We start from the raw sequence: 22135 nt of genomic DNA, 5'->3' as shown, positions 1-22135 counted from the left end.
TGATTGAGAAATGATACTCACCTACAGAAAAACTAACCTGTGCCTTCTGAGTTGTAGCCCATATTTATCCATATAGGCAATTTACCCAATCATTAGGGTAATTTTTAGGAACTTCCTAAAATTGATTTCATGAGCACATACCCATCACAAGCAGATGTTATTCCATTCATAAAATACATCTGCATTCTATTTCAGCTCACTACTGGATCTTTTCCCCCAGCATGGGGTGACAAATCCCTATTCCATTATATATACCAGATGGTCCCAAACGAAGCTCATCAGTACCAAGGGATTGTCCAGTTACTTGTGCATTTCAACTGGACATGGATTGGGCTCTTTACTTCTGATGATATTCAGGCAGAACAGCGTCTGCAAAAATTACTGCCAATGCTTTCAAAAGGAAGCATCTGTGTTTCCTTTATACAAAAAATGCATCCCATGGTAAAACATGATGGAAAGGGAGGATTGTTGCATAATGAATTGGAAGAAAAATCAGCTTTCATGGAAAGCAAAGCCAGTGTATTTCTTGCAGGTTCTCCACACCCATCTATAATTAAAAGAAGTTCATTTCTTCAGAGAGCAGTCCCAGATTCACCTATAAGTAAGGTATGGATTATGACAACAGACTGGGATTTCACAGCAAGCACCAGTCTAAGGGGCCATGATATACAGTCCCTCCATGGCATGCTATCCTTTGCAGTCCACTCAAAGGAACCATTAGGATTCAGGCAATTTCTTCAGAGTGTGAATCCTTCCTGGGCAAAAGAAGATGGCTTTATCAAGGTATTCTGGGAGAAGACCTTCAACTGTTCATTGAAAAGAACCTTTGAGAGTGAAGCATTCAAGAAAGACTGCAGTGGAGAGGAGAAACTGGAGAGCCTTCCTGGAACTTTCTTTGAAATGGGTATGACTGGTCACAGCTACAATGCGTACAATGCAGCCCTCGCTGTGGCACATGCTCTACATTCCATGCATGTCTCAAGATCCAGACAGAAATTACGGGGGTCTGGAAGAAAGCTGGAGCCCTGGAATGTGCTGGCATGGCAGGTATTTTCAATCAAAAGCACATCCCTTATTTTGGGATTTATTTCTCACGTGGCTGTGAGAAGGATAAGCTGCTACAAGTTTCAGGTGTATTCTGTCCTCTATGAGAGCAGAGCCCTATTGATGAAGATGAGACTGAGTCTGGAGAAGAAATACTTTTAACTGGAAGTTTATTTAAAGAACATAGCTTATCACAATAATGGTTTCCACTTGTTACAGAGAGTGAGAAAATGCGGGAGCTTCTCCTAGCTTGAGGAAGCGAGAAAAAGGAATGGCTTCCTTCTGGGCAAATAAAGGAACATATTAATACAAAAAAGAGGTGGGGAGACCAATTACTCATTGGTCACTAGACAATGCCTACTATCTCCTCCCTAGTCACTGGTCGAGTGTTTCATTCTATGAACCTCTGACCCCAAGAATTATCCCAAAAGGCTTAGAGTGCAAAGTCTAGTTAATCCTTGCATGCACATGCATCTCCTCCCCCAAACTCCTCTGTCCAAAATTATTCTTCTTTTGTCATTTTTCCAACACTCTATACATTAAAAGCCACATGTACATGTTATCCCAGAAGGCTTAGAGTGCAAAGTCTAGTTAACCCTTGCATGCACACGTACAGCTTTCTTAAAGCCACAGTATATGAGTTATTAGGGTTAAGGTTAGGGTGAACAGGTATCACCTTGCTTGTTGTCTCCATCTCCATTTCTATAGATCCCTGATCAGGTACTTGTTTCTCTGGAGGGACACATTAAGACAGAATGGAGCTAGGGACATATCCCAATCTCCATTTAACAAATGTGATCTGCCCCAGATTTCTATTTCCACCTGGTTAGCAACTGGGGAAGACAACTCTTCTCAAAGGAAAGATTTGCATCCCTCCAGTATAGAAAGATGAGGTAAAGCATTTAGGAAGCAAGGCCCAGACATTTGTAAGATAATTTCAACACATCTGGTTTAGGTTCATGTCAATGTGATAGTGAAAATACTTTGCAGTTCATTCCTATCTTTTCCTCTTTGAATTTAGCTCCATCCCTTTCTAAGGGGCATCTCATTCAATAACAGTGCAGGAGAGACAATACGGTTTGATGAAAATGGAAAAGAAGTCACAGGATTTGATGTTACGAACTGGATAATTTTCCCAAATCAATCCTTTCTGAGAGTTAAAGTGGGAATGTTCAATCCAGTAGCTCCTGCTGGAAAAAAGTTAACAGTCCATGATAAAAGCATCATGTGGCCTAGGATGTTCAACCAGGTGAGACAGAAGAAAGCATGCAAGATGTAGCACAAGTTGCTTGTATGTATATTTGTTTCTCTAAAAATATTTTACACCACCTGTTATGTTCAACATATTCAGGTTTTCTACAAGGATAGAACTACAATAAATTACACAGCCACAGGAGTGCCCCTATAGTTAAGGTGTGTCACACAAAAAAACCGTTCTGCAATTATAAGCCTAAAATTATGTTGCTTATACAATGATACCAGCTGAGCTCATAACTGGAAACCTGGTACCAAGTTCTAGCTTATGAGGTCTCCAATTGTACTGACTTTCAAGCCAATTTGATAAAAATTGCCACAGGTGAGGTGCAGCAAGTTAAAATGTGATGACAATTGGCACATGTTTACTTTTTTCTCCAATTCCATCATGGCATATCATATATTTCTTTTAGATTTCGGTGAAAACGACTGACGTACTTTATTCTTGCTTCTTGAGGAGGTGTGCCTTTCTTTGGTTTGGTGATGTTCTGAGCATGTTATTGTGTGCTGTTTGGTTTTAATTTTTGTGAACCGCCCAGAGAGCTTTGGCTATTGGGTGGTATAGAAATGAAACAAACAAACAAACAAACAAATAAATAATGAGCAGTGGTTACAAAACTATTAAGGTTTTCTGTCCCATTATAACCTAGGGCAACAAATGCTGGTGAAGCGTTGTCATGCATGTTCAGTGTCATTCTGCACCTAGAATGCTGCGGGTACTTCAGTGTTTTCAAAGGCTTTTGAAGAGGGAATCAGAGGCATTCTGTGTTCTGTGCCTATTTCTTTATTAATGGAATGTGACCTCACAACATCTGGCCAAATCTTACTAGACAGATTGGGATGCTAGTGTTGAGGTGCTTAGGGGGCGTTAACACTTTCCACCCATCTGAATCAGACAGCCCTGACTCCACTTCACATAGCCAAAAAGCAATGTGCTTACACAGAATTTTTCGGACCTTTGCGCTCAATGCGTGAAGTTCTAATCAGAAGACAGACATATGGGAACAAGGCTTCGGTATGTGCCATTATTCCCCTGCTCCCATTAGCCCTTCACACAATCAGGTGAATACAGGCATAGGGCTTCAGATCTAAACAGATTTCTTCTAACTCCTGTAACATACATGTCCAAATAAATTTTCCAGAAATCCACCCACCCACCTCTCTTTCACATAGATAAACACACAAACCTTTCTTAAACAACTTGACAAGTGCAGGCTTTCTTAAGGAATAGTTAAAATTTCCCCCCAAAAGGTTCCCTCCTTGGTTGTAATGTTGATATATGTGCGCTGTCCCTAGTATATATGTGCAGTTATCACTTTGTCACTTGCAAAGCTTTCCCTGTATTATCATGACACCATTCCAATTTATAGTTTCTTTTTATGTGCTTAGTTCTGTTGTTGTATAATAATTGTTTATTAGCACTGTGTTTAACAGTGATTTTAATACTTTTGTATTTAGAGATTTTATTACATCAAGTGGTATGCAAGTATTATCAATCAAGATGTCTACCCAATTTGGAAACCATATTTCTTTAGACTTGCAATTGAAACCACAACTCTCAAAACATCTTTTTCTCAGTCCTAACCATTCTCCACTGATATTTATGATAGGTGTTGCCCATTTCTCTGTGTAATGACAACTGCCATCCTGGCTACATTAGGAAAAAGAAGGAAGGGGAGCCATTTTGCTGTTATGAGTGTGCCCCATGTCCTCAAGGGAAGATTTCGTATCAGAAGGGTAAGAGTCATAGTTCATCACAGATGTCAAGATTGCTACATATTCAATCATCCAAAAGCCTGACATTTTAAAAGACCAGAAGCTAAGGCTATCTCACGTTGGTTCAAACTCTACAAAGCCAGGAAATGGAAAGCTAAGGCTGATGCCATATCTGACGTGCCCCATGGTCAGTCATGATGTTGGGCAATGACACAGATTTTATATTTGTGCTTGCTTACAACTTACCCACCATGCAACCACACTTTGCCTTGGTCTTTCAGTCCCAAATCCAGATTGGGAGGATAGAGTATCTGGGACCAGCAAAGATACTCTGCATTGGCCTGGTCTTGTATTGCCTTATGAAGCATCTGAGTCTTACTGTATTGCTTAGGGATATACGAAAGTCTTACCTGGCTCTGCGCTTGGGCATCCACGGTGGGGGGGAGGTGCTCCGTCCCTCCCCCCGGAATCCTCCCCAGCCGGCTCCGCTCTGCAGTGGCTCCACGGAGCCGCCGGCCAGGGCCGGCTGCAGCCAGAGTTGCAGCCGCAGCCGGGCTGCTGCAGCCGCAAATGGCAGCCATTGTAGTGGCCGCCATTTGCGTCGTTGAAGTCAGCCATGATAGTCTACGCAAGTATTTACGTAGCCTATCATTGTAAAGGCAGCCATGCAAATGGTGGCTGCCACACCATTTGCATGGCTGCCTTTACTGTGATAGGCTATGTAAATACTTACGTAGCCTAGCACGGCAAAAAGCAGGGGCGCAAATGGCGCAGCAGCTGCCATTTGCGTCCCTGCTCTTTGCCGTGATAGGCTACATAAATACTTATGTAGGCTATCATGGCTGACTGCAAGGGCGCAAATGGCAGCCGGCTGGGAGACCAGCTGGAGCCGCCGCCGCCGCCAGAGCCACTGCCGCATCCACCCCAGGTAAGTTCTGTCCCAGGGGGATTCCGCGGGGTGGCAGGCAGGAGAGGCTGTTCTGCCACAGATTCCGGGGGGCTGGATTCTAAAGAATTCAACCTCACTGGAGTCCATGGCGGAATTCTCTGACATCCCTAGTACTGGTAGTTATATGAGAGGAGAAAAATATCTCCCTATCCAATTCTTCCACACCATGCATAGTTTTATATACCACTGTCATGTCTCGCCTCACTCACATTTTTTCTAAGGTAAACAGTCCAAGGTGTTATTGTTGTAACTTTTCCTTGTAGGGCAGTTGCTCCCACCTTTTATCATTGCAGTTGCTCTTTTCTCCACTTTTTCCAACTGTACGATTTCCTTTTTGGGTGCAATGACAGAGTATATTTGAGTACACGGTATTCAAAATGCAGTCACACCATAGATTTGTATAAGCGAGTAAGATCTTAGCAGTTTTAGTTTTGTTTTCTTTCCAAATTATACCTGTCATGGAAGTTGCCTTTTTCACAGCAGCTGCAGACTGAGGTGACATTTTCATCAAGGTGGACATCACAGCCCCAAGATCTCTTTCTTGGTCAGTTACCACGAGCTCAGATCCCATCAACATATACATGAAGTTGGGATTTTTTGTCCCAACATGAATCACTTGATGCGCATACATTGAACCGCCTTTACCATTTTGGTGCCGTTTCTCCCAGTATGGAGAGATTCTTTGGGAGCTGTTTGCAGTCCTTTTTGCTTTTAACCACCCTAAGTAATTTGGTCCCTGTAGGACCCCACTCTATTCATGTAAGTATAAAAATCCATAAAAAATATAAAATCAATGGGGATGTAAAGCCAAATGGGTGCCCTGTGGAAAAACAACTTGAGGTGTGTGTGTGTGTTTTGGGGGGGAGGTTTTTATTAAAATATGTTTCTACATACAATAAAATACATCCGAACATGGAAGTGCATGAAAAACACTGCAATAAACTCACCTTTTGCAGTACCTAATACATTTATTTTCTAACTAATTTACCACTAATACCCTTTAGTAATGTAACACTTAAATTGTAATTTTTACTACATTAAGATTAAAGAATCCACTTAAATCAAGTGCAGATAAGAGAATCTACCATTTTTCAGATGAAAGGCATCATCAGAATTTGCTGCCTAACTCACATTTTCTTGAAATATCAATAAATGAAGATCAGATCAGAATAAATGAAGATCATGCTCACACAACGATCAGGGGTAGGCGGCAGGTCAGCAAGCGCCCAGCAAACCCAGGTAGAGGTGAGTCTGTCCATCCCTACTGGCAGTAGCAGTGGGCAGGTGCACAGGTGCACAGATGCCAGCCTTAATGGGGGCAATCATTGCTTGCCTATGTCACACAGTGCATGGTGTGCTGTGATGCTGACTGTGCCCCTGGAAATTCTGAGAGAGAGAGAATCTTCCAGGTGAGCTTGTGGTACTCAGGTGAGACTTAATCACAGAGGTCTTGGCTCACAATTCATCCATTACTAGGGATGTACGAAAGTTCCGCCACGGCTCTCGGGGAGGCTGAATGCCAGCGCATTCGGCCCCCCAAAATTGGTGGTAGAATGGCTGCCGCCACCGCCATTTCCAGTTTAAAAAAAAAATGATCATAGGCTACGTAAAGATTTACGTAGCCTATCATGGCTAGGTTTTAAAAAAAACACCGTGATAGGCTACGTAAATGTTTACGTAGCTTATCATGGCTGACTTTAAAAAAAAACGAAAACAAGAACATGCATATGCAAATGGCGGTGGCCATGGCCACCGCCATTTTCATTCCTTATTTTGGCATGTCTTAGTCTACATAAACATTGACGTAGACTAAGACGGCGAAAATAAGGGGAACGCAAATAGCGTAGACGCTACGCTATTTGCGTTCCCCTTATTTTCGCCGTCTTAGTCTACGTCAATGTTTATGTAGACTAAGATGTGCCAAAATAAGGAATGGAAATGGTGGCGACCGTGGCTGCTGCCATTTGCATACACGCGTTTTTTTGTTTTTAAGTCAGCCGTGATAGGCTACGTAAACATTTACATAGCCTATCACGGCTGACTACAGGGAGGCAAACGGCGGCGGCTATGGCCGCTGCCATTTGCCTCCTTGCTAGGCAGCGGCCTGATGTCCGGCTGCTGGCAGAGCCGGCGGCAGCTCCGCAGAATCGCTGCGGAGCACAGCCGGCCGGCGAGGATTCCGGGGGGAGGGACGGAATGCCTCCCCCCCAACCATAAACATAATTCGCAAAAGGTAAGTACCTTTCGTACATTCCTATATTACCATGATACAGAACAACGTACCATGTTCTATCTCATATCAAAGGCATGATTGGAGATAGATAGATAGATAGATAGATAGATAGATAGATAGATAGATAGACAGAGGTTTCCAGACATGGATTAATGTATTGCCAGGAGTGCTGTCTGATAAGGATAGGATATTTGAACAATGCAACACTGTGGTTTAAGGCCTCTATCATCTTCGTAGATTGCATCATCTCTCTATCTGTCATATAAAAAAGCAGTATTTTTTCTTTCCAGATATGGATTCGTGCATTGAATGTTCAGGAGACCACTATTCAAATTTAGAACACAATCAATGCATTCCCAAGGTTATCCACTACCTCTCGTATGAGGAACCTTTGGGGATGACTTTGGCTTTGTCTGCTGCTGCTTTTGCTTTGACCACAGCTTTGGTATTTGGAACATTTGTCAAGCACCAGGACACTCCCATAGTAAGAGCCAACAACCGGAGTCTCACCTACATCCTGCTTATCTCCCTCTTTCTATGTTTTCTCTGCTCCTTGCTCTTCATTGGAGAGCCAAAGAAGATGACCTGCCTCCTTCGGCAAACAGCCTTTGGTATCATCTTCTCTGTTGCCCTTTCTACTCTTTTGGCAAAAACCATCACTGTGGTTCTTGCTTTTATGGCTACCAAACCAGGATCTGGAATGAGGAAATGGGTGGGGAAAAGGGTGGCAAATTTGGTAGTTAGTTCCTGCTCCTTTATTCAAACAGGGCTTTGCATGATTTGGTTAGGTGACTTTCCTCCATTTCCAGACATGGACATGCATTCCCTGAATGGAGAAATTATAGCAGAATGCAATGAAGGTTCTGCCTCCATGTTCTACTGTGTCCTGGGCTATATGGGCTTTCTGGCCATTGTCAGCTTCACAGTAGCTTTCCTAGCTAGAAAGTTGCCGGACGGTTTCAATGAGGCCAAATTTATCACTTTCAGCATGTTGGTCTTTTGTAGTGTTTGGCTCTCCTTTATTCCAGCCTATCTGAGCACCAAAGGAAAATACCTGGTGGCCGTGGAGATATTCTCTATCCTAAGTTCCAGTGCTGGCTTACTGGGTGGCATCTTTTTCCCAAAATGTTACATCATTGTGTACAGGCGCAACCTGAATATCAGAGACCAAATTAAAAGGGCAAAATGAATGTGAAAAATAGTGAAAGAATGTGAGAATCGGACTTCTTTTTCCAACATGTGTGAATACTTACCCTGCATTGTACATGTAGGAAAAGTATTCATTCTACTTCTCAACCAAATAGGGTCTAGCTTATTGACAGACATGGTATCTGATTCTATTCCTATTAGTTGGAAGTATGTCCTATTGAGAGCCTTCGGGCTTCCTACCTAATGGCGAGCGTGCTGGACTAGGAGCTGGGAGGTCCGGGTTCTAGTCCCCACTCGGCCATGGAAACTCACTGGGTGACTTCGGGCCAGTCACTGACTCTCAGCCCAACCCACCTCACAGGGTTGTTGTTGTGAGGATAAAATGGAGAGGAGGAGGATCATGTAAGCTGCCTTGGGTTCCTTGCAAGAGGAAAAAGGGTGGGGTATAAATGCAATAAATAAATAAATAAATAAATAAATAAATAGCTGGAGTGACAACACACCTGTTCAACATGTGTTGTTGAAGCTACAGGGATACTACACTGTACCTCCTCTGACTAAATCCTGAATTCATATGTGTTCAACAGTGATTTGATCCAAAACCAAATCAAGTGTTTTGTTACGTGAGCATTGAAGAAAAAAAGCACCTCCCGCTCTTACTAAATATCCAGATATAATTCACCAGAAGCCCAAATATAGCTCAATTTGTGACTAGCCATGTCCCAAAGCTGCCCCCTCAACGATACTATTGATCTGCAGCTGTGTTGCATGATGTATGTTTCACTGGACTCATCAGTATGCATGGTGTGGGCCCTATATAGTAGGGCCTTGATGCTAAGTGTGTCATTCATTCCCTCTTAGAGTTTTACCAGTGCAACCATCTGACTTTAGGTAATTTCTGAATGGGGCCTTATACGGTGCCCCAGACCCACTGGCGGCCACATGTGTTCAGCCTCTACCATGGGCGGGTGTGGTATTGCACCTTGAGGGGCAATCACCAAAAAGTACAGAAATGCTCATTTCTTGAAAGGGCAGGTTGTGCCCCTTTCAGAAGTGAGCATCTCTGCTCATGTCAGCTATTGCCCCCAGAAGCGCAACATCATGCCTGCCCTCAGTAGAGGACAAGTATTTGATGCTAGCAGTGGGCTTGGGGTGCCAGTGTAAGGCCCCCGTTGGATACTACCCTTTGAATTGTCAGAAGCCTAATTTCAGGTATCTTTCTAGTTTTCTAGATATTTGCCCAGGGGCTGTTCTATTTAATGCTCACATTGTGAATGTTTCAGCACCTTTTTGGAATGGTATTTGAGGAGCAGATTGATGTAAGTTTCAATAATTCACTATTTGGAAGATTTTTCTTGGTTTGTTTTTGTTTACATGGCAGGCCTAGTCTGGCATCTGCAAGGCCTGACTGGCAACACTTCAGCATTTGGCAGAAATGCTTGGGGTCCCTTTGGCTGCAGTGAAAATAGACTGTCCTAGTTCTAGACTGCTATTTCTGGATGTAGAGTGATATTTTACAGTGGGACTCTATCTCAAATCTACCACAGGTTAAATTGTATTTGTGGAGGGAACAACTGCTGAGACCCATTTAGGAATTAGCGGCTTCTTTCCTTTTCAGATATTTATATTTTTACATTCTTAATTGTATTTTATTAAAGTTTTGGCATATGCATTTAATAATAAGACATCTTATATTGCTGAAGAAAGGTAGGTTAGCATTCTTTTCAATACTCTTCCTAGCAAGTCCAAGAAAGCAAAATCAGCTGTTTTCTAAAAATCCAGGACATAAATTGGGTAATGGTCCTCCAGGATTTCATTAAAATGACATGTAAGATTAGAAAATATCTCCCTTCTTTGGAAGTTTTTCTCACCTCCTACACTGTGACTTTCTGGAGGGAACCTATGTACCTACCTGTGGACATACTAGGGATGTCAGAGAATTCTTCCATGGATCTCGGTGAGGCCAAATGCCAGTGCATTCGGCCCCCCAAAATCTGTTGCGGAATGAAGCCCCCTGCCCCACCACCCCGTGAAAGGCGCGTGAAACAGGACACTTACCTGGTGCCGTTAGCACTGCTTTGCGAATGGCGGCCACGTCTGCCATTCGCTTCCCCATTTTTGCCGTGATAGGCTACGTAAATACTTAGCCTATCTAAGTTTGCATCCCTGAGGCCATGATAGTCTATGTAAATATTTATGTAGTCTATGACGGCAAAAAAACAGGAACGCAAATGGCGGCCACTGTAGCCACTGCCATTTGCGTTCCCTTTTTTTGCCGTGATAGGCTACATAAATATTTATGTAGCCTATCATGGCAAAAAAAACAGGAACGCAAATGGTGGCTGCTACGCCATTTGTGCCCCTGGATTTTTTTTTGCTGTGATAGGCTACATAAATATTTACATAGCCTATCACGGCCAAAAAAAAGGAACACAAATGGCGGCCACTGTAGCCACCGCCATTTGCATCCGCAGGCTCCACACGGCACTTGCGAATGCTAGGGATGGAGGAGAATTTCTCCACGAATCTCGAGGAGGCCGAATGCCAACGCATTCGGCCCCCCAAAATTGGCGGTGAAATTCTCCACCACCCCCTGCCCCCCCCGGGATTGGACTTACCTCCTGCGAATGTCCCTCTCGGCGGCGGGCCCCGGCGACAGTTCGGGGGCGACTCGGCGGGGGTGGGGGCGGCAGCCTGTCTTCCGACCGGCTGCCGCCGCTGCCATTACAAAATAAAGTAAAAACAAAACAAAACACGTGATAGGATACGTAACGATTTACGTAGCCTATCACGGCTAGATTCCAAAGTCAGCCATGATAGGCTATATAAATCGTCACGTAGCCTATCACGGGTGACTTTGAGAAAAAAAAAGTGCATACGCAAATGGCGGCTCCCATGGGGACCGCCATTTGCGTTCCTTATTTTGACACATCTAGTCTACGTAAAGATTTACGTAGACTACGACGAAAATAAGGGCAACGCAAATAGCATTCCCTTATTTTCGCCATAGTCTACGTAAATCTTTACGTAGACTAGACGTGCCAAAATAAGAAACGCAAATGGCGGCGCCCATGGACCGCCGCCATTTGCATACGCACTTTTTTTTTCTTTCAAAGTCACCCGTGATAGGCTACGTGATGATTTACGTAGCCTATCATGGCTGACTTTGGAAATCTAGCCGTGATAGGCTACATAAATCGTTATGTAGCCTATCACGGGTGTTTTGTTTTGTTTTTTAACTTTACTTTTTTTTTTTCAATGGCGGCAGCGGCAGCCGGTCGGGAGACCGGCCGCCGCCCCCGCCCCTGATGAAACGCTGCCGAACCACCGCCGGGACCCGCCGCCCAGAGGGACATTCAGCCAATTCAGAGGGATATTCGGTAAGTCCCATCCCGGGGGGGGGGGCGGGGGGCTGGCGGAGAATTTCCCTACCAATTTTGTGGGGCTGAATGTGTTGGCATTCGGCCTCCCGAAGATTCGGGGAGAAATTCTCCGCCATCCCTATTCTGGACACACAATGGATTTGGCCTTTTGCTTTCTTATTTTATCCACCACACTTGCAGATCTTGCCTTCAAACCAGAAACAATAGAGGTACAAACTAAGTAATATTTCATCTTGATGTTAGCCTTCTGGTTTAAGCTTGGTGGAAGCCTTTGCCTCAGAGAAGGACCCAGAGAAAAGTCCAAGCTTACCACCTTGTGCTGAATCACTTATCTTTGTCAGCACAGCAGTGCCCTTTGTTTAAGTTAAAGAGATATGAACAAGAAACCCATCTAGTACCTATGAAAGTTTAAAATCTGCCTCAGTGTATGGGCAGAGATCCACATCCTTCATGTTCCACTCACACTAGAAAGGAGAAATAAAAGCTGTTTTCTTCTTTCTTCTCTCTCTGGCTGATATGTAAAACCTTTTCCCAGATCCAATCAGCCATTTGGATAACTCAGTTGTTGTTGTTGTTGTTGTAATTACCTGAGAGGAGGGCTAAAAGGAGCTCCATATGTCTCTGGTCTCTAATAATATTACAATCCAGGAAGGTTCCATGCGCTCCTTGCTCAAGAAAGCAACCCGCTGCTTTTTCTTTATCTATCTTCCCTTCTCAATCCTGAAGAAGCTCACAAAAGCTTCCAGTGCACAAACACCTGCAAAAAAAAGGACACGTAGACCTCCTATTTCTTTCTTTGAACAGTCCAGAAGCCAATTAGTCCAGAAGCAAATTAGCCCACTCTGTCTGTTTTCCCTAATATTCTACAGCAATGCCCACATCTGTACAATCCAGTGGGGGAAAGAAAAGAAAAAAAACCCCTCTGTGGCTCACTCTCTCCTGTGCCATCATCAACCATTTCCCCTCTACTCTCTTCCATAGCTCTTTATCTTATAGGGTTCTGGAATTTTCTCCCCAATTGTCTGTTTTCAGGGTGTGTTTGAAATCCTATCAGGTTATCTTCCTTCTCCCTTCAACCCTATAACTCCTCACCTCCCACAAAGGACAAAGGACAAAGCAAGCTTGGCTTTCAAAACTTCAAATCTTCAAATTTTCAAATCTTCGAAGATCATGCCTGAATTAGAAAAAAAATCACGGAGAAGCCATGATTCTTCAAAGATAATGCCTTAATTAATTTTTTAAAAAGCTGAAGTAGGGGATGGAAGGGGGTAAAACTTAGTCTCATTTGAAGGGATAGAACAACCCCCTGCTCAATGCTAGAAGCCTGATTCCCAGGCGGTCGCCCATCCAACTACTGACCAGGGATGACCCTGCTTTAGGGGTGGACAAAAGTCACCTACCTTTTCTCGCAGCTTGTTCGTGGTGGGGGGGAGTGCTTCGCTGCTCCCCCCGCGAAGTTCAGGCCGGGGGGGGAGGCTTCCCGCCTCGCCCGGCCGTAATTCAGGCCGGGGGGGAGGCTTCCCGCCTCGCCCAGCCAAAATTCAGGCCGGGGAGGAGGCTTCCCGCCTCGCCCGGCCGCGAACACGAAAGTTAAAAAAAAAAAGTCCCCTGATAGGCTACGTGACGATTCACGTAGCCTATCATTGCTAGATCTGGAAAGTCAGCCATGATAGGCTACGTGAATCGTCACGTAGCCTATCACGGGTGACTTAAAAAAAAAAAAGCACGTACGCGAATGGCGGCCCCCATAGGGAACCGCCATTCGCGTTCCTTATTGAGTTGCTGTAGTCTACATAAATGTTTACGTAGACTACGGCGAAAATAAGGGCAACGCAAATAGCATTGCCCTTATTTTCGCCGTAGTCTACGTAAACATTTACGTAGACTACAGCGACCAAATAAGGAACGGGAATGGCGGCTCCCTATGGGGGCTGCCATTATCCATACACACTTTTATTTTTTTTTAAGTCACCTGTGATAGGCTACGTGACGATTCACATAGCCTATCACGACTGACTTTGCAAATCTAGCTGTGATAGGCTACGTGAATCGTCACGTAGCCTATCAGGGGACTTTTTTTTTTTTTCTTTGATTGCAATGGCGGGGGCGGCAGCCGTTCGAAAGACCGGCTGCCGCTCCCGCCCTGCTCGAACACCGGACGAACCGCCAGCCGGACCCGCCGCCGGGAGGGACATTCAGGGAAGGTAAGTCCCGTCCCGGGGGGGGGTGGGGGGTGGGGGGGCGGAGGATTTCTCCCCAAAACTTGTTCGGGGGGCCGAACACGTTGGCGCTCGGCCCCCCGAAGTTTCGGGGAGAAATTCTCCGCCATCCCTACCCTGCTTAGCTTCCGAGATCAGACAACCATGTGCACATCCAGCCCTTTGCTTGTTGCTGAGGAAACATTGAGTGCTGAGGAAGCTATGCGATTATTAGCTGGAAGATGACATGGGACCGTTGAGAGCTGTGATTGGGCAGGAGGGAAATACAAACACCACCGTATATGGACAGGCAGGGGAGGGGACTATGACCAGATACGGTAGCGAAGGCGGAAAATCAGAGCACATTAAGGGGAAATACTGGGATAGCAGGGTATTGAAAGCAGGAGCATGGAAGTGGGAAATTCCGGTTCCAATTTGAGGCGGGTACTGTGTAGTGTGAAAGACGGGTGGTGAAAACTCATTGGAAGTGAAAAAACCCATAAATGTAGATCGGCCCTAACAATTTTCTGTCCCTTCATGACATCCAAAACCTGCTACCTGAGACAGCCACCCGTCTCTGCTTAATGGTAGGACTAGCCTTATCAAAACACACACATACACATGAAAACACATATTTTCTTTGTATCTAGCTGTATCGCTGTTTTTTTAAAATGCTTGTTCACTTCTAACGTGCTCAGTTTTACTTACTTTAGAGTGCGTGATTCCAATTTTCCTGATGTATGATTATAGTTCATTTTAGTTCTTAATGAATACACAAATAATGGTTTCAAGTAGGGATGTTAGAGAATTCTTCCCCCGGACTCCGTGGCGGAATGCAGCAATCCCCCCCGCCACCCCGTGGAATCCCCCCGGGATGGAGTCTACCTTTGTTGGCTGTCCGCTGCCCCGTGAATGGCTGCCCTGGTCTATGGCAGCCATTTCCATTCCACTTTAGCCATGATAGGCTACGTAAGTATTTCCATAGCCTATCACGGCTAACGCAGGGATGCCATTTGCGTCCCTGTGGTAGCTGTGCTAAGCTACATAATATATGCGTAGCCTATCACGGCTACTTCAGGGATGCAAATGGTGTAGCAGCAGCCATTTGCGTCCCTGTGGTAGCCGTGATAGGCTATGTATATATTTACATAGCCTATCACGGCAAAAGGCAGGGACGCAAATGACGTAGCGGCCACCATTTGCAGCCGCAGCCCAGCAGTGGACAGAAGTCTGGCTGCAGGCGGCCCCAGCCTGTGGCTCCATGGGCTCCCCACAAAGCGGAGCTGGCCGGGGAGGAAGGGATCGCCTCCCCCCCAGCATTCAGCCCCAGCAGAACGGGGTAAGTCATCTGTACACCCCTAGTTTCAAGGGCCTTGTCTATGGTCTCTCACTTCCTTAGCTTTGGGGGTGTCACATTTTCCTCTGCAGCCAGACTTCAGTGCCATACGATTCTGCTTGTGTATGTTCAGTCGACGTGTATGCAAAGTGTATGAAGATCTGTAATTATATATACATTGTAATGTGTTGGACAGAAGGCTGTCAAGCTAAGCTGGCCTCTTCTTATAGCAGGTTAGCCTGTTATGATAATTTATTTATTTATTTATTACATTTATATCCCGCCTTTATTCCTCTTTAAGGAACTCAAGGCAGTGTACGTAATCCTCCTCCTCTCCATTTTAGCCTCACAACAACAACCCTGTGAGGTAGGTTGGGCTGAGAGTCTGTGACTGGCCCAAAGTCACCCAGTGAGCTTCCATTGCTGAATGGGGGCTAGAACCCGGATCTCCCGACTCCTAGTCCAACACTCTCGCCATGGAGCCAATCAGAAATAAAATCAGGAATAAAATGTCAAAAGGGTAAATTATAGATCAAGCAAGGAGATCTCATATCACCAGGTGAAACTGGATGCAGAACAGATAGCAGTAATCTGGGCTGATGCTACCTGGGTAGCTGGAGAAATTCAATAAGGATTAAAATGAGCTCAGATTTCTAAGAATCCGACTTGTGGAATCTACTGCGCAGTGCCCTCCCTCCACACATAATGTGTGTTCATATCTGTAATTTTATACACATTATAATGGCTTGAACAGAAGGCTGCCAAGGTAAGCTGGCCTTTTCCCATAGAGGGTTAGTCTGTTATGAAAAGGGAGCAAATCAGGAATAAAATCAGGAATAAAATTGGGAATAAAACATCAACACAGTAAATTATAGATCAGAGAACGAGGTCTCAGGCCTCCTCCAGGTGAACCTGGGTGCTTCACAGGGTCAGAGTTCCAGGCTGCCGCTACCTGGGTATCACGTTGCCCACATGCATTGAGAGGGCAGACCTGCCTGCCAAAGTCAGCTCAAGACTTAGATGAGAGCCTGGAGACAATGTCGCAGCAGGATATTCAGGCCAGTCTGCCTATGCAGAGGGAATCCATGATCTGGCTCTCTTCCTTGAAACAACCTTCCCATAGTCGTTTCAAGAGTTGATCAGTCTCTTTCTAACAATCTACAACTGCACATCGGTATGGGGATGATACTCAGCTCTACCTCTCGTTTCCATCTGCACATCCCAGGGAGGCTGTGGAACTCTTGAACCAGTGTCTGGAGGATGTCTGGGGATGGATGAGGGTGACCAAGCTGAAACTTTATCCAGACAAGACGGAGGTACTGTGGGTTGGGAAGCCAACTACTTCAGATGGAGGTTTACAACTGGTCTTAGATGGGATGCACTCCCCCGAAAAGACCAAGTGCGCAGTCTGGGAGTCCTCCTGGAGTCTGAGCCTACTGAGGAAGCCCAGGTGGCTGCAGTGTCCAGGAGTGCTTTTTACCAGCTTAGGCTGGTATGCCAACTTCGGCCCTATCTGGAGGGAATGGACCTTGCCTCAGTTATCCATGCACTAATCACGGCTAGGCTGGACTACTGTAATGAACGGTACGTAGAGCTGCCTTTGAAAATGGTTCAAAAACTTCAGCTGGTGCAGAGCACAGCCTCCCAAGTATTGGTGGGGGTGAGATGATTTGATCACATAATGCCTATATTGCACCAGCTGCATTGGTTACCAGTGTGTTTCCGAGCCCAATTAAAAGTGCTGGTTTGACCTTAAAAGCCATAAACAGTTTGGGACCAAGTAACGTGAAGGACTGCCTTCACCCACATCAACCTGACCACCCTTTAAGAGCAGGAAGAGAGGCCCTTCTCATTTGCCCACCCATGAGAACAGTTAGGTGGGTGACCACACATGAGAGGGCCTTCTCTGCAGTAGCCCCACACCTTTGGAACATGTTGCCATCGGATGTTCGCCAAGCTCCGTCATTGCAGGCTTTTAAGAAGGGCTTGAAAACATATTATTTTATCATGGCCTTCTCTTGATATGACTGCTGTTGTTGCTATTATTGCTCTTGTCGTTGTTGATGGGTTTAGTGCTGGTTTTTATTGATGCTTTTATTGCTATTTATTTTATGTTTTATTGCTTTTACTATTTTAATTGTTTTATTTATTTTATTGCTGTGTATTTCACTGCCTTGAGAGGGCTTCTGCCCTGAAAGGCAGCCAAGGCATTTTTAAAATAAAATAAAATGTAGCAATGTGCAACTGCACAAACTATAAGGCTGTGTTCCCCCTAGTGGGCACATTAAATGTTATGAGCCATTTTCCCTGCATTCTTCATGACAAACTAATCTGAGCAGCAAGCCAGTTGATATTACCTTTGTCCTACACAAAGAAAGACTGGATGCACCAGGCCACATAGCATCTGCTGCTGAGTTGTTTGTCTGTTTTTAGTGCCACTATAATGGCAGCACATGGAGAGCCAACGTTCTCCCCTGTAATTATCAGCATGCCTCTGATACACTGTCTTCCTCAGTAAGCCCCAAGGGATATCATGTCTCAAGAAAATCAACAATAATACTGGAATCTCTTATAAAAGCCATCCGTAATACTCAGAGCTGGACCAAAGGGCCAGAAGCTCTGTACCAAAGAGGGGTGATCATTTTCAGGGCTGTCTACACTGCTGGATTTACTGGGATTTCAAGTCAGACAAAATATTAATAGTAGCTTGAGATATCTGCAACTATCAGCTCCATCACTTTGCCAAAGGATCCCCCCACCCATTTCTTGATATTGTTTGGTGTATCAGTACAGGAAAGGGCCCCAAATTCCTCAGAGATATAGCTGTGCATGAAGTAGTAACAAAAACCCATCCCATTCTGAAATTTTAAAATGGGAGGATTTGTGTCCTCCCTTATCAATTTAGCAGTATTTTGATAGGGTCAGCTCCAATTCAAAGGTTATTCTGAGACAGTCAATGCTCTGGAGAAAACCGGAGGAATGTGTGTCTAGATGGGAAATTCTGTCCTCCAAATGATGGTGTTCTTGGTATTATTGCTTGGGCTGTTGCCTCATTTTGTGTGCAGGACAGATTCGGTTCATCACAGCATGAAAATTCCTTCCAGGACATGTAGAGTAAGTGACCGGATCACTAGTTTGCATGACTTTTATCAACGGGGAGAATTTGTCATTGGAAAGATTGCTTCCACGTTCTATTTCCTGTACCCTGGTACAACTTTCAGTGAAAAGCCATCTCCAGCGTTCATGAAGGAACTCATGTAAGGACTTCTTGTCTACCAGAGTACCATCTTTTTGCTTCTATAATAACTGGGAACAGTAATTATCATTCTTAATCAATCACTGATATACTTGTGGAACAGTTCCAGTAAAACAGCATAAGTAGCACCTCACTATATAATGACAGAATGAAAACAGATGTTACATAGCATGTATAAGGTATGTTTGTTTGTTATCTTGTCTGTCTATGGGTGAATTAGTCAGAAAAAAATATAGACACCTACACTTGATTGGAAGAGCCAGTGTGGTGTAGTGGCTAGAGTTTTGGACTGGGAGTCGGAAGATCCGAGTTCTAGTCCCCACTCGGCCATGGAAGCTCACTGGATGTCTTTGGGCCAGTCATAGACTCTCAGCCCAATCCACCTCACAGGGTTGTTGTTGTGAGGATAAAATGAATGTGGATGAGGATTATGTACGCCACCTTGGGTTCCTTAAGGAGGAAAAAAGGTGGGATATAAATGAAATGAATGAATGAATGAATGAAGTTGATCTAACGTATGAAGGGCTTCTACACAGGAAAGAAATGCAAACTATGCTGCTGCCATATCTATCTTAAAGTTAGGATTGCTCGCTCGCTGCTCTTGCTGACTAAATTTGCACATATTCATAAACTCACAAATTGTATCACCTCACTGCTGTTTAGTTGGTTCCTTTGGGGGCTTCCAATTATGTGCTATGCAATGCTGTTCATGCCTACCCAGAAAAAGGTAGGGATGTATGAAAGTCACTTACCTTTTACGAAATTTGATTCGCGGTGGCGGGGAGGCACTCCCACTTTCTCTTTTTCCTTGTCAAGAGTGTTAGGACAGGAGCTCCTGTTTACCTACTCCCTTCCTTCCTACCCCACAAATCCTTCCTACTGCACACTGAACAACCAGTGCATGTCCACAGCCTAGCTTAAGGTCTGGAGCCAGTCTCCCCGAGAACACAGCTAATCTCCCCACAATCCAAGTTTCCATTAAAGGCTTAAATGGTGTGTTTTTCTGAAGTCTAAATTGCAGTTGTGCTACCACAGTATTTCCCCAAATGTAATGTGCTTGGCTTAATACTTACTTGGGTTAGCTGGATAGATACACCATGGTGTTCAGACGTTTGTGTGCATGTGGACTGATATGAGTTCTCCCCGTTGCCAAAGGCACGGTATTGCCAGTGTTAAAATGTTCCTCTTCATGAATGTCTGCCTTCTAGAACATGTACAAGTTGTGTGGCCAGCACTTAGTTGGGTCAGGGTGGCAAAGGGAAAGGAACACATTTTTGACACACTGACTTAAGTGGGAGAATAATATGGCCACAAGTTTATTGACATTTGCTTCAAGGAAGCTTGAGAGCAGCAGAGGGCATGAATCCTGTCATCAGCCAGCCCACAAGCCAGGAGTGCTGGTGGCACATGGCAGGGCCAGGGGCTCTCCATGACACAGACCACAACTTTGAATGCCTTTTCACCACCCTGGACATGGCCAGTTTGCAGCCTCCATGCTGGGCTGGCTTTGGTACCACGTCCCCGAGATCCCTTATTGGAATCCCCATGGTGGGGGAGCAGGGAGCCCAATCCCACCCCTTGACCAATGGATCCAGCTTTTTTGCCAGCTCTTCTTTGTTGGCAAGCAGAAGGGGAGCTCCTCATCCCGCTGGTCTTCTGGAGCTCTCTTGCAAACTCAGCACTTCCCTTCACTTATGAATTCACTCTTGAGGAAGTCAGAGACTGCAATGCTGCAACCATATCAGAGTCCTGATTTTAGGAACCAAAGGGTGAACTGGAGCGAGAATGAAGGAGAGAGTTCTAACTCCAGTTGGTCTGTCCCTTTGGCCTCAGAGCACCAATGAGATCATCAGCTTCTCCCTGGGCAGGTGCTGGCATCGCAGCTGGGCAGCTGCTCCTCGCAAGGTTTTCCTCCCTTCACTGTGGGCCTCCAGACCTGCATGAATCACAGTTCCCCAGTAAGAGGGGAACTCAGCCTGTCCATGTATCTAGAAGGACCGTGTCTGCTAACACCATCATGAGCAGTATCTGTTGCTATCCTTATCCTCCATGAATTAGTTAGATCCTGTTGCCTAATTCTAGTCTATATAACAGGATTGTTGTAAGGATTCCTATGATAATGTATATGAAGCAAGTCCAAATCTTGTAGATTACTTTATAAATGCTAAATGCTATTTATATGTTATTAAAGCTGCTGGCCAGTCATCTCCTTGCTGAGGCAACTGGTTGGCTAATACCTTAGGATGGCTGGCTGATGTTTCCTCTTTGGGAGCTAATGGTTAGGAGACAATTGTGGGTGTTTCTGTGTTTGTTTGTTTTACCGAGAAATCCATCAGAGCTTAGGAAAAGTGACACCCCTGTAGCCAACGTAGTGAGGGCAGACATGAGATGATTGTGAAAAAAAATCAGATAGGAGCGGAAAACTGTGCAGCGGCTGAAGGATTCCACTTCTCCCCCTCAGGCCCTGATATGTGATGCAGAACTTCTGCTTTCAAGTGATTCATCATTGCCTCCACTTATGTCCCAATCAACTGCATTTGTGTGTGTGTTTGTGTGTGTGTGTGTGTGTATTCTTGATTTACAAATACACAGTTAGTGTGTGTGTGTGTATGCTGTAAGTCTGCAGTGCTCTCTGATCCATAGGAAACCAAGAACATGTAGCACAAGCTGGGACATCACTATATTTGTCAGGGATGCTCTGACTTGGATTCCTGCATTGAGCAGGGGGTTGGACTTGATGGCCTTGTAGGCCCCTTCCAACCCTACTATTCTATGATTCTACTATTCTATGAATCTATATGTGGGAAAAAGTGGGGAAAGTGTAATATTAAATGTTTAAATTGTTTTGACATGGTGTTTTATTCTTTTATCTTTTCTGTTCACAACTCTGAAATCTTTGGACCTGGAGTGATATACAAATATTGTAAATAAAAAAAAAAATTACTCCTTTTCCTCAATGTTCAAAGACTTTAATATCTAGCATTTCCACATGACTTTGGCTATGTACTCTTTGATAGGAAGAGATTCAGTGGGGCGACAATGTGCACCATAGTCCTGCCTGTTGCAACCCCCCCCCCCTGTACCAATGTCAGAATTGTTTTATTTATGCCAGTTCCAGCATAGCGATTGATTTTTACCAAATGGACTGCATGAAAATGATCCCCAGAGGAATTCCTTGCCAGGTTTTCTGAAGATAGCTTGTGGCCCTCCATGAGTTTTTGCCTACAACTCCCACCTTCCCTTACCTTTGGCTATGCTTTCTAGGGCTGATTGGAGCACCTCCCCCACACCGCAAATCAAATTTCATTCAAGTTAAGTGACTTTCGTACATCCCTAGGCTTAACTCATAAAAGTCCTGCAATCGTCAACCTATTTCCTTTCCCGTTTTTAAGGGACACCTAAAATATGTTCCTTTGTTTTTATGAGGGAGTCCAATTTTGTTCAGGAACAAGGATCAACATCCTAGATTTTTAAAAAAATACCATGATAGGCTATGTAAATGTTTACGTAGCCTATCACGGCTGAGTTAAAAAAAAAAACCCGCACGTATGCAAATGGCGGTGCCCATGGGCGCCACCATTTGCATTCCTTATTTTGGCACATCTAGTCTACGTAAA

The 22135-nt window shown here is 44.6% G+C and overlaps 1 protein-coding gene across 1 annotated transcript; it reads left to right on the top strand.

The window, feature by feature from the left end:
* Window positions 1–3917: 3917 nt before the first annotated feature.
* On the top strand, window positions 3918–8385 carry LOC146341780 (vomeronasal type-2 receptor 26-like). The gene is made up of 2 exons (XM_084807672.1): window positions 3918–4035; window positions 7487–8385. The coding sequence occupies exon 2, from the start codon at window positions 7489–7491 to the stop codon at window positions 8383–8385; it is 897 nt and encodes a 298-aa protein (XP_084663798.1). The 5' UTR covers window positions 3918–4035; window positions 7487–7488.
* The last annotated feature ends 13750 nt before the right edge of the window (window positions 8386–22135 follow it).

The sequence above is a fragment of the Heloderma suspectum genome, chromosome 6 (genome assembly GCF_057233095.1).
Source record: "Heloderma suspectum isolate Gila_16-S chromosome 6, 16-S_ref, whole genome shotgun sequence".
Taxonomy (NCBI): Eukaryota; Metazoa; Chordata; class Lepidosauria; order Squamata; family Helodermatidae; genus Heloderma; species Heloderma suspectum.
The sequence above is the reverse complement of the archived record's forward strand: the minus strand, read 5'-3'. Positions and strand labels throughout refer to the sequence as shown.